This window comes from Aphis gossypii, unplaced genomic scaffold, assembly GCF_020184175.1.
Source record: "Aphis gossypii isolate Hap1 unplaced genomic scaffold, ASM2018417v2 Contig01059, whole genome shotgun sequence".
Lineage (NCBI taxonomy): Eukaryota > Metazoa > Arthropoda > Insecta > Hemiptera > Aphididae > Aphis > Aphis gossypii.
Window position 1 is genome coordinate 13482 of NW_026083434.1, and position 13487 is coordinate 26968.

A 13487-nucleotide genomic window follows, 5' to 3' on the forward strand; every position below is an offset into this window, starting at 1 on the left:
GGAAAATACACCAATGAAATGAGGTATTTTCATCATGTCAGCGTATTTTATAATCTCATAATCATACAACGCTCTATCGGGTAACGTAAAAATTAGTGTTTTGTCGTTTTTCTAGCTTTCTTTACTGACCCCCCTTTGTAAGGTGTCAAGTATAAACCTTTACCTTTGACAATTTTATAAGATCGCCCGTTGTGTGGCGTAAGATATAAACCTTTTCCTAAATGAATAGGTGTGGTTTTACCGGAATTTAAATCATTCACGACTTTTACTATGTTACCGACGCCGCCGGTAAGAGCGCCTAATGCCGATAAACCGGCAAAAAAAGGTATTAAAGGTAAAACCACCACCTTTTTAGGTATAGGTATAATTCTTGGAGTTTTAGTTTTCTTATTTTTCTTTTTTTAGCAGCTGTCAGACATGTTTTTATTAACTTGGTTATATTATTTTCATTAATTTTATTTTTGATCGATTTTTTAGCTGCCAAAGCCATTTGTTTAAAACCGCAACCAGCGCCAATCTTCCGTTTAGCCTTCATAGCTAAAGTAACCAACCAGGACGCAGCTTTTTCTTTAATACCAGTGTCTTTAGATTTAAACACTTCCAAGCTTGATTTTCTAATATTTTATCAGCTTTATGTCTATCGTTCAGCGAATTACTTTTATCGTAAGCTATATCATGAGCTCTTGCCAACTCATCTAATTTGTTAATACCTCGTTAACCACGTGCTAATCTTTCTTTTAATTTAGTACCAGGACCAGCAAATTTGTAAAAAAAAAAAAATAAAAATAAAAATAAAAATATTTATAATATATGATTTAATTATATAGCGACTTGCCTATATCCGGGGAGATGTAATTCCACAGGCAAATGATTTATAACCGAGTTAATAAGACCGGAACCTTTATTGCTGTTTCGCTTACGAACGCGAGACATCGTGTGATGCTTCAAGTTCATAGCATAGGTATTTATAGTGAAAAATGCGATTTATCGAACAAGAGAAAAATTATGTATTTTATAAAATTGATACTCCGGATACAATACAGTTTAGACATGGTGAGCTATTTCCCAACACTATACGTTCGTTGTGTGTTGGGCAATTCTGGTTGCGGTAAAACAAATTTGGTATATTTTCTACTCGTTGACGAAAACGGGTTACGATTTAAAAACGTTTACATATACTCTAAAACGTTAGAACAACCAAAATATAAATTATTGAAACGTATAATCGATGATATTGACGGTGTTAACAAAACATTTACATTTTACGAGAATGATAAGGTTATTTCACCTGAAAAGTTTTACCAAACTCTATATTCATAATGTACGATGTTTTGAGAAAATCAGCAAGTTATACGGGAATTTTTCGCACTCGGACGTCATAATAAAATAGATATATTTTATCTGGCTCAGAGTTATTCAAAAGTACCTAAACAGTTGATCCGAGATAATGCTAATTTAATAGTATTATTCAAACAAGACGAAACTAATTTAAAACATGTATACAATGAACATTGTTCGGGTGATATGACAAATACACAATTTAAGCATTTTTGCGTTACGTGCTGGAATCGTGATAGATTTGCATTCTTCGTTATTTGTAAAGATAGTGACCGTGATAACGGACGTTATCATTTTGGATTTGATATGTACGTCATTATATAAGGTGATACAAATAGAAAATATTAACATTTCAAACGCAGTCATGAAGGATAAATGTAGTATATTAGATGAGTTAGTTAAAGCTAAAGAAAATATTAAACGTAAATATATTGAATTAAAAACTGGTGAGGCAAATGTTCAACAATTATTGTCACAAACTTTCAAGCCTATCATCGACCCCTTAACTAAAATATCAGATACAAACCATCGACATCAAACGAGAAATAAAAACGAATCGAATTTTAACGAGAACTATCAACTAGAAATTGAAAATTGGTTTCACTCTGCAGATTTAGATAAAACCTATGGCCCGAAAAACTTTCAGATGGAAATATTATTAAAGGCGAAAACAAGTTAAATTTATCGAACAATCTATTCTAATTGATGGTAATAATTATCCATCAACGCCGGGTCTAATCTAGTTATTATTTTTGAAAAACCCACTTATTTATTCCGAAAACGATCTAGAAGTATATAAATCTATATTAATACAACATCGGCACATTTGACTTTAAAAAGTAAACAATCAAAAAAAACTGGTTCTAAATATAAGGATATAATACGTAAATTATTTCCCTCTGGTGGTCATCTATCTATGAAATTACAAAAAAATAACTTAGTGTATTGGATAATCCGAATGAGTTAGTCGACCGGCTAAGATTACTTTTGCTTTCGAAAGCTGCTGGTAATACAGGCGTCTCCAATGAAATAATATCGATTTTTGAAGAATTATATGAAGCTGGGATAATAAAACGAATACCTAATATCTAAACGTGAAATCGTTATTGAACTACACAAACCGTCACGAAAAATATTCGTTCGGCGCAGAGTTAACGCACATGGAAAAAATGATTTATGGCAAGCTGAATTAGTGGAAATGATACCGTATTCAAAGAAAAATAAAGGTTACAAGTATATTTTATGCGTTATAGATTGTTTTACTAAATTTGCGTGGGTTATAGCATTAAAATCGAAAACTGGGAAAGAAGTCACAAACGCGATGTCTAAAATATTAATGGATAGAGCACCGAAACTTTTACAACTCGATAACGGAAAAGAATTTTAAGTAGGTGTAAAATGGGGCTTCTGGAACCTAACTAGCCCTCTATCCAGCTGACCCGTCTAACCAGCCCTCTATCCAGCTGACCCGTCTGACCATCTAACCAGCCGCCGCCGTAGCTGAGACGCCCCCGCCGCCGCCGCCGTCCCCGCCACCCCCCCGCCCCCCCCCGCTACCATGGTTATCATATTATTGTACACGTACTATATTACCGTACACATATTACCGTACCATATTACCGTACACATACTATATTACCGTACACACACATATTAATATATATTCAACAGTTATTTCCTTTCAATAAATATATCTGTATAATCAAAACAAAATGTATATTTCATCTACCTCATCCCTCGATGACCACCATAGATCGTCACTGCGTATTGTCACACATTTAAATTAAAACGTTCATGTCTGAATACACACCTCACTAAAAAAAGAAATCCCTAACAAACAATAGTACAGGTAAGTATCCGTCTGTCTAGACTCTATTTAATTCATATAATATACCCTGGGTCCTTTAAGTCAAATGCATCCTAAGATTTCGAAAATCAGAGTTTTTCGAAATTAGTTGTATTTTTGTCGATCAACAAGCAACAGCACATTTCTACATACATTTTCTGTACATTTTTTTTTCTTTTAAATATGGATCTCATGACACGTACAAGTACCTTTATAGTTTTTTTATATGTAATACATCTAAGATTTTTTTTTTTTTTTTTTTTAGTATATGAAGTATTCCATTTTTATTAAATACTTCATTCGAAGAATTAATTAAGGTTACTTGTAAAGATTGTAGTCTAGATTCGTATGTTTAAATTGTAGGTTAAGAAAAAAAAATTTTTTAGTAAATACCATCTTGTAAAAAACTCAAGATGGTATAAGTTTATTAATAATAAGTTTATTGGTAGACCGCAATGGTTAATCGAGGACATAACCAAATACTCAAGCTTCGATATCGAATTTTTTACGTGAAATCTTCGAAGAAGCCTATCAATTACATTGCGACGATGGGCATTCCCAATGGAAGCTTCATTTATTAGATAATAGTTTAGTTTGTAATTTTTATATATTCCAAATAAATCATAACAATTGGATAGAGAAATTATTAAATAAGTGTTTTTTTTTTCGTAACTCCTCCTCCATAGGAAAAACTATTGGGAGGAGTTATTATATAAGATTTATATTTATAAGTTAAATAATTAAATATGTAAATATTAGTTTAAGTAGCATTATATTTAATTTAGATTTAAAATAGGAGAAAAATTAGAAGATAAGAAAAAATTAGAATTAGGAAAAAAGAAAAAAATTAGTTGTTTAATTTTAGATTCGTTAATATAGACTATAGTTATAAGATTTTAGATTATATCAATAAAAAAAAAGTTCCATGATAATTATGACGAGGAGGAGATATGGTGAAAAACATACAATCACATCTTAGGTGAGTTATATAAATCATATATAAAATGTGTTACAAATTAAATAATACGTCGTTGGGTTTTACGAGACTATTTGATCGAAAAACACTAGTGTATTCTTTGTTATCGAAAATGTCCTGTCCCAACCGGTCTATTCTCGACACGTGCAAGTCAGTTTCAGGAATTTTATCGATGCTCTGTTCAATACAATGATACCCAAAATAGTTAAAAATCTATAGTGATATACCTAATTCCCAAATAATATTTTACCTAACCCTGGCTTAATTTATCTTCACCACCGCAAATGCTAAGATACTTGCTCCGTTACCCGTCGATGTACGTTCAGTCTGTTCTAGACAACCATTTCGTACGTATATCTCCGCGTTTTCACACAACAGTATTAACATTTTTCCAAGTGTTCAAACACTTTATTTAAACATGTTTAAATGCGATAAGTGTCCATCGGTTTTAACGCGAAGCGTATTTGTTGACTCATAAAAAAACTCATCTCGGAATTCGATTCCAATGCACTATTTGCCTTACGATATTTAAAAACAAGTCACATCTTAATAGACACCAAAAAACACATACCGGTATACGTTTCCCGTGCACTATTTGCTCAACGACATTTAAATACAAGTCAGATCTTAATAGACACTATAAGAATGTTCATGGTACGTATTTATATAATATTATTTTTCATCATTCATTATATTAATTTATAATAATTTTTTTTCAAGATATCATTAACGTGCCTGCTCATCGTCAACCCGCCGCACGTGAAGATATACAGATAGCACCACAAATAACTGTTCCAGATATACCAGCTGGTGGTTCAAACATGTTATCTGATGACGATATTTGTATGCTTGCAATGGACGCATATGAAATGCTAGACGCTAATACAGGTATTTATATTTTATCACTCGCGACATTTTCGACAACACATTTTTAGATATTAATTAGATTTATTATTTTTTTTAAAGATTCTTACACTACAACCGATAACGAAAACGTACTTCTCTTCCGCAAAAACACTACGTCTGCTATCAAAGCTAAAAAAGCACGTTTACTTCTTGTACAGTCTCCCGGCTTTATCGAAATTTCGTCTTCTGCAAATAGAAAAGTCGTATGGTATTACGCAAAAAATATCGAAAATATTCAAAACTATATTGAATTTTTTAATTCGATTAAATCTGAATTATTCGAGTTACTAAAATCACAAGCGTCTAAACATCCGATCAAGTTCAATTTAAAGCTGGAAGCTACATACAATATTCCAAATGTTGATAATACATCAGAGAACCGTTCATTTAAGACCTCAGCTAGACCGATTTTTAATTATTAAATAACCGATTATTTCCCGTGTACGGGAAATTGTTGAAGAAGGCATTATAAAATTAATGGCTGAACAAGACGAATATTCTAGCAAGGGAAGTGGTTATACGCTACAGTGTATTGACGGAATATTATTAGGTGTTTATCAATATACTCCTATGAGCGCATCGTCTTATATTCCGTTACCTGATTTCATTGAAAGAAAAAAAGCTGTAATCAACCCGCAAAACTCAGACCAACAGTGCTTCAAGTGGGCTATTTAGCAAAACACGTTACAGGTTCAAATAAACAAATTATACAACGCACGAAGAAAAATATAATTTTTCCGGTATCACGTTCCCGACAAAATTACATCAGGTTAACATTTTCGAAAAAATAATCCTAATGTAACTGTCAATGTTTACGGACTCGAAAACATTTCCAACCACCGCAAAATTTCCAAATATGAAGTGTTCCATTGAAGGTGGTAGATGAAGAAAAACAGATCATTTCGACTTGTTACTAATAACCGATGTTGAAAATTCTCATTTTACCTACATCTCTAATTTTTCCCGACTTGTGCGATCACAGAAAACCCAACATAAAGCAAGCGCTTATTTTGTAAACGTTGCTTTACATCGTTCGAACCTCTAAATATTAATAAATACGAATTAAATGAGCGCATACGATTTGAAGAACACAAGTTAATATGCGGAACACATAAACCAATTTTACCTCGAATGCCTGCTCCTGGATCGATGTTAGAATTCGACGCATGGAAAAAAACTCAACGACATCCGATAGTTATATATGCAGATTTTGAAGCACTACTAAGAAAATTCGATGAAAAATGTGGGAACAATACAAAAGCTATTCAAAAACACGAGGCCATGAGTTATGGTTTTATGGTTAAAGCAAATAACGACGTTCCCGCAGAACTGCTTGAACAATTTAATATTCCAACTACACCTATAATGTTTCGTGGCGATGAAGATAATCAGAATGTGGGTGAACATTTTGTGAAGAGTATCGTTGAAATAGCTGAAAACATTGAAAAATTACTACAAACCAACATACCAATAACCTTTACTACAGAACAACAACAAGCACATAATTTATGTAAGACATGTAATTTATGTAAAAACGGTTTTTCTGTGGGAAACCATAAAGTTGCTGATCACTGTCACTTATCGGGTAAATTTCGACAAACATTGTTGACAAACATTTTTCACAATTTATCGAATTACGATGCACATTTTATTGTAACTGAACTCGGTCTCGATGTGAAAAGAATTTCTGTAATACCAAACAGTGAAGAAAAATTCATCTCATTTTCAAAACACGTTTCCAACAACTTTTCAATACGGTTCATCGACACATTAAGATTTATAGCTTCAAGTTTATCAACACTCTCGGAAAATTTATTAACACCAGGGTTCGAAAAGTTTAGAGAAACAGCTAAACATTTTAATACCGCAGACTTGCCACTCGTTACTCGTAAAGGTGTTTACCCTTATGAGTATACGGATGGTTGGAACAAGCTGGAGCAAACCAATTTACCAGAGAAAGTAGATTTCTACAGTACACTAACAGAATCAAATATACAAGAAGAAGATTATGAACATGCAAAAACTGTTTGGAGTCACTTTGGATGCAAGACTTTGGGTGAATACAGTGATCTATATCTGAAAATTGATGTTTTATTGTTGGCTGACGTGTTTGAGAACTTCAGAGACCTATGTTTAACCACATACTGTTTGGACCCATCTTTTTACTATACAGCACCAGGATTCTCCTTTGATTGTATGTTAAAATATACCAGAGTCAAATTAGAGTTACTCACAGAGTATGATATGCTGTTGATGATTGAAAAGGGTAATTATAATAATTATATATAAAAATTTACATTTATAATATATAATTTTTTATAGGGATTCGAGGCGGTTTGACACAAGCAAGTATGAGGTATGCTAAAGCTAATAATGAAAAGACCCCAGATTATGATCCAACAAAGTCCAAATCATGGTTAATTTATCAAGATTGTAAGTATACATATACATATATTTTAATTATTTTTAATATTAATTTATTTTTTTAGTAATAATCTATACGGTTGGGCAATGTCACAACACATGCCCTATGGTGGTTTTAAGTGGGTTGAACCTAAACTAGAAGGGCTGAATGATTTGAACGATACATCACCCATCGGACGGATATATGAAGTTGACATTACTTATCCGAAAGAACTCTATGATAAACATAACGACTTACCTTTCCTTTCTCAAAACGGTATCCCAGCTGGTTCAAAAGTTAAAAAACTCATGGCAACACTTCAGTCGAAAAAAAAATATATTTTTCATTACCGAAAGCTTCAGCAAGCTATAGCCAATGGACTCATAGTTGAAAAAGTAAATGTATAAATGTTTTTATTTTACATTTATAATATAATTTTTTTTATTTTAGGTTCATAGAGTAGTTCAGTTTAATCAATCACCATGGCTGGCTCCATACATAGCACTAAACACAGAGATGCGAAAAAAAGCAGCAAATGACTTTGAGAAAGACTTTTTCAAACTTTTAAATAATGCGGTTTTTGGGAAAACCATGGAGTCTATGCGGAAAAGAATAAAAATGGAACTGGTGTCTAGTGATCGTCGTTTACAAAAACTGATAAATCAGTCCAAACACTGTACCACATACAATGAAACTCTAAATGCAGTTGCATTAGAAAACAAAATCATTGATTTTTGTAAACCTATTTATATAGGTAATTTACATTTATTTTAAATTTTTTATTGTTATATTAATATTTTAAATTTTTTATCAGGTTTTGCAGTGCTGGAAATTTCCAAGTATTTAATGTATGACTATCACTATAACGTAATGCAGAAACATTATGATGATAAAATTGAGCTCATGTATACAGATACAGGTAAATTATTATTATTATTAAATTATTATTTTAGTTTCATTGGTATTAATTTAATTTATTATTTTAGATTCATTGGTGTACTATATTCAAACTGATGATTTTTACAATGATCTGTTGAACAATCCAAACTTGTTGAATCGAATGGACACTGCAAATCTACCCCGTGACCACCCGTGTTACATTGCTGAGAGAAAGAAGATTCCTGGGCTATTTTCTGATGAAACCGATGGACGTATTATGAGAGAGTTTTGTGCTCTCCGTGCAAAGTCCTACGCTTACATTTTAGAAGATAAGGAGAAAATCAAAGCAAAAGGAATCCGTGGACATTTTGTTAGAAACCATATGACCTTTCAAGATCATAAACGGTGTTTGTTTGGTGATACCAGTTTGGAAGTAACAACGTCAAACGTCTCTATCCGTTCATTCAAACACAAATTAAAGACCATCAAATCCGATAAATTAACTTATAACAGTTTTGATGATAAAAGGGTTATACTTGAAGACAAAGTACACACCCTAGCTCATGGACACTATTCTATAGAGTGAGTATATATGTTTGAACTTCCCGCCGCTTCCAGCGCAACATTTGGCAACCGGTCGGCGGAACAGCGCGTCGCGCGGCCCGCGGACACCGGGCTTCGGCCAAGTCGCCGCCGGCGACTAAAGTTTAGTTGTAATTTTCGTACGCTCGACTTGAGCGGACCGTGCGTGTATCGCGTCCGGCCGTTATTCCGTTATTCGGTGCCGTCGCGTGGGTGTCGCCGATATTCGCGCACATATTCTTATTTATTTATCCGTGTCGGTACATCCCAGTCGTCTGATTCCGACGGGCTATACTTCGTACCCGATACATCGTTCATTATTATTATTATTGTGTGTGTATCCGTCGTGCGACGCTACTTCAGTGCCGTGATTACGTAATTTGCATATCACGTAATCGGTCATTCGCCGCCGCCAACAGCCCCCGCTCCCCGTTCACCTGCGGGTCACCGCACCATCACAACAGCTGTTCCAGTCGCCGCCGCCGATACACCACCCCACCGCGGCGCATGTGCCGACCGGTAATCAAATTATCATTATTATTGTAAATTGTTGTTATTGCCCTATCATTATGTGATATTTATTGTTTATTATTATTTTGAGTTGCTCACGGGAAAGACGTTTTCCTGGCCAGCATATGCACATTTTTCGTGCCTTATAATATATTATTGTCATTTATATACGACGTGCTATTATTTATATTTATTGGTCACCTATCCCTACCAACGTCGAACACCACTTTCCTTTATTCTAGTGGCTGCCCAGCCAAATGCTGAGTGAATAGCTGGCAGTCCAAACAATATATATATATATATATATATATATATATATATATATATATATATATATATATTTTAATTATTTTTTAATTAATAATTTTGAATTTTATAGGGAGGAACTCGAAGCAGAACTAGATAGTTAGTTATATATTTGTAATGATTATTTCTGTATGTATAATTTTTTATACTTGTTTAATTTTTGTAAATATTTTTTCTATGTCATATTTTTGTACTTGTATATTTTACTTTAAACCATTTTCTTTGTCAATATTATAGTTAGTAGTATATATTTGTAAAGATTATTTCTGTATGTATAATTTTTTATACTTGTTTAATTTTTGTACTTGTATATTTTACTGTAAACCATTTTCTTTGTCAATATTATAGTTAGTAGTATATATTTGTAAAGATTATTTCTGTATGTATAATTTTTCCTATGTCATATTTTTGTACTTGTATATTTTACTTTAAACCATTTTCTTTGATAGTTAGTATGGTATAGAAATAAAACTCAATTTTGAAATAAAAAAATATGTTGTTTATTTGAAATAAAAAAACATGATTACAATTTTTATGAATTATTTACAAACCATTTTCTTAAAGCAAACACTTTATAAAATGTAAAATATTTAGGATTTAAGTCCTTATGAAAGATACAACAAGGTAAATTTTCTTCATCACATATTTGATCCAGTCGAGGACAACCCAAGTCTTCAATGTTGATAACTGCAACGTGTGGTATATACTCTATAAGTAATTGTTTTTTCTGTTCGCCTTTGGTGTAAATACAGTCAAACTTTAACGAATTCAATATTCTGCCAAGTTCTTCATACTCAATATCACCATAATCTATAGATAGCTGATGAAAATTTTGTAGCCACTTGTTAGTTTTTCGACGTTTATTATCTTGATTAGATTTTGAATTTTTAAAATCCAGTGTTGAGTAGCCCATGTTTCTGTGTCTACAATAGACATCTCTTTAATCATATATTTGTTATTCGCTCCAAGAATGCATTGAATGTCAATGATGCCTGTAGACATTATGGCTTGTCTTTAAAATAAGTTTCAATAGTATTGAGTTGACTATGTATAGCAGGTAATGTTTTTTTCAAATCGTTTACAGCTTCTAGAATAGTTTGTAATGTAACTTCAGCTTTTATCATATGCTCTGTTATATCTAAACACGTTAATTCCAACTTTTCTGTTTGTTCTTCTTGTAATTGAATAGATGTATGATTTTCTTCAATTAAATGTTCAATTTTATTTAATTTATCCGAATATGATTTAATCGAATGTTCAAGATTTGAATTAATTTTTTTTATTTCACCAGACTGAGAACTACCGAACACGTTCATAGTAGAAACTCAACTAAAGTTATTTTCTAGTGTCACTTATATTTATCCAACTATTATGTGTATTGTCAAACCCCAGCCACTTTACAAATATCTGTGTCCCCTTCCTACGAATAATTTTTTCGATTAAATATTCGTTTGGGTAAATTGTTTTACATATTTCCTCAGAGTAAAAACAGCCAGCAATTGGTTTTCCTGTATAATCTTGTAATTGATATGTAATAGGTATGGTTTGATTAATTTTGATAATTTTGAATATTTCCGCAGACCAACTTGGTAAATAACCTTTTGTAAATACACTTTTATATGTACTTATACGAACGTAATCACCAATTTTTAAACTATTTTTTCTGTTAATAATTTTGCGTGTTTTTATTTCAACTGATGTAGGATCTAAATCAGCTTGCGTCGGAGTCATCCTTATTGTTCTATGTTTTGTATTATTACACTCATTAATCAATGAAGGTAAAATAGAAATCCAATTGTATGAACCTCGTGCAGTAAACTCTCTAAACATTTTTACTTTTAATGTACGGTTGAAACGTTCTACAATACATGCTTTCATGGTGCTATACGTTGAATATTTGTGTATGCTATACTTTTACATCAATTTATCGAATGTTGTATTATAAAATTCTTTTCCGTTATCAAGCTGTAGTAGTTTTGGTGAACGTTTGAGTAGTATTTTCGACATTGCATTTGAAACTTCCTTAGCAGTTTTTGATTTTAATGCTATCGCCCATGCAAATTTCGTAAAACAGTCTATGACGCATAGAATATATTTGTAACCTTTATTTTTTTTCGAATATGGTATCATTTCAACCAAATCAGCTTGCCATAGATCATTTTTTCCGTATACATTAACTATACGTCTTATGTAATTTTTTCTAGCAGGTTTGTGTAGTTCAAATGCGATATCTCGCTTAGACATTTGGTATACGTTTTATGTAACCAGCTTCGCGTAATTCTTCGAAAATTGATAGTATTTCGTTGGAAACAAATGTATTGCCAGCAGCTTTTGATGCTAATAGTAGTTTTAAACGGGAAACCAATTCATTCGGATCGTTCCAATATTGAAGTGTATGTTTCTGTAATTGTACAGATAGTCCACTACCAGATGGAAATAATGTTGTGATTATATCTCTGTATTTATTACCGCCTTTTTTAATTTGTTTGCTGTTTGACATTAAATGAGCTGATGTTTGAATTAATATAGATTTATATGTTTTTAAATCGTTTTCGGTATATAATTTCGGGGCTTTTGAAAATATTAAACTACAGAGACCCTGTGTTAGCGGGTATGTAGTATCATCAACAATTATCGTATTTCCAACAAAATGATTTCTTTTTTACCTAAACGTACCGTTTTATTAGATTGTAATTTAGGACCATACGTCTTGTCTATGCTGTATGAATCTAACAATTCATCTATTTGATAAAAATGTAAATCTTCAGTGTTGTCTATAGTTTTATCCAAAGTAGATTTTTGTATTTCGTTTAACGGATCGATAGTCGGTTTAAATGTTTCTGTTACTATCGATTGAATATTGGCTTTTCCTCGTTTTAATGCAGTATATTTTCGTTTAATATTTTCTTTTGTTTTTATCAATTCTTCGAGTACTTCACTACTGGCGTCCATGATCGTGAATGAGATGTTTTTTAAAAAACGTAAGTTTATATAATAACAAACGTGTCGAAGCCGTGACGATAACGGCCATTATCGCGTTCACACTCTTTGTTTATTACGATAAAGTTGAACCTCCCCTAACGCCAACACGATGTACAGAAATCTTTAAATTCTGGATATGACATGTCACCAGAGCAATGCTCCATGTAAACATGTTTTAAATTAGTTTCATCTTGTTTAAATAAAACGATAAGGTCAGCTCTATCACGCAAAAGTTGTTTTGGTACTCTTGAATAACTCTGAGCTAGATAGCACACATCTATAAGATTATGCCTTCCCCTTGCAAAGATTGATCTACATACTCCTTGCCCCTCTGTCAAAATATCGTCTAGAATATATACAGAGTTTGGTAGGGCTTTTTCAGGTTCAATAACTTGTTCGTTTTCGTAGAACGTAAATAATTGTACTCCTTCGATATCTGATAAGATATTACTCCACATTTTATATTTCGGTTGATCCAGAGTTTTCGAATATATGTAAACGTTGTGAAATCTTATTCCATTTATATTAGTTAATAATGCAAACATTAAATTCGTTTTTCCACAGCCGGACGGACCCACAATAAGCGCACGTATCGTATTGGGTAGAAGCGGACCGTGTCTATAATTTTGAAACGAAGTAGGTGGATCTACGTTCTCAACTGTAAGCTCGGTTTCTTGTTTAATGAATTTCATTTTGATATAAATATCTATGTTGTGATGAGAATGTCATCAGTACACAATGTCACTCGCTCGAAGAAG

General features: G+C 32.4%; 1 protein-coding gene across 1 annotated transcript; it reads left to right on the forward strand.

Annotated features, from left to right (window-relative positions):
• The first annotated feature begins 1702 nt into the window (after positions 1 to 1702).
• Positions 1703 to 9970, forward strand: LOC126555751 (uncharacterized). The gene is made up of 9 exons (XM_050210635.1): positions 1703 to 2012; positions 4881 to 5048; positions 6154 to 7332; positions 7389 to 7482; positions 7556 to 7865; positions 7921 to 8224; positions 8285 to 8389; positions 8457 to 8931; positions 9821 to 9970. Exons 1-9 carry the CDS (start codon positions 1703 to 1705, stop codon positions 9849 to 9851), a joined length of 2976 nt encoding a protein of 991 aa, XP_050066592.1. The 3' UTR covers positions 9852 to 9970.
• The last annotated feature ends 3517 nt before the right edge of the window (positions 9971 to 13487 follow it).

Excerpts from the sequence above, each read along its gene's own strand:
- LOC126555751 (XM_050210635.1), top strand. The coding sequence starts at position 1,703 with ATGAAGGATAAATGTAGTATATTAGATGAGTTAGTTAAAGCTAAAGAA. Across the intron at positions 7,483-7,555 it reads CCAACAAAGTCCAAATCATG|TAATAATCTATACGGTTGGG; the intron begins GTTAATTTATCA and ends TTATTTTTTTAG. Across the intron at positions 7,866-7,920 it reads ATGGACTCATAGTTGAAAAA|GTTCATAGAGTAGTTCAGTT; the intron begins GTAAATGTATAA and ends TTTTTATTTTAG.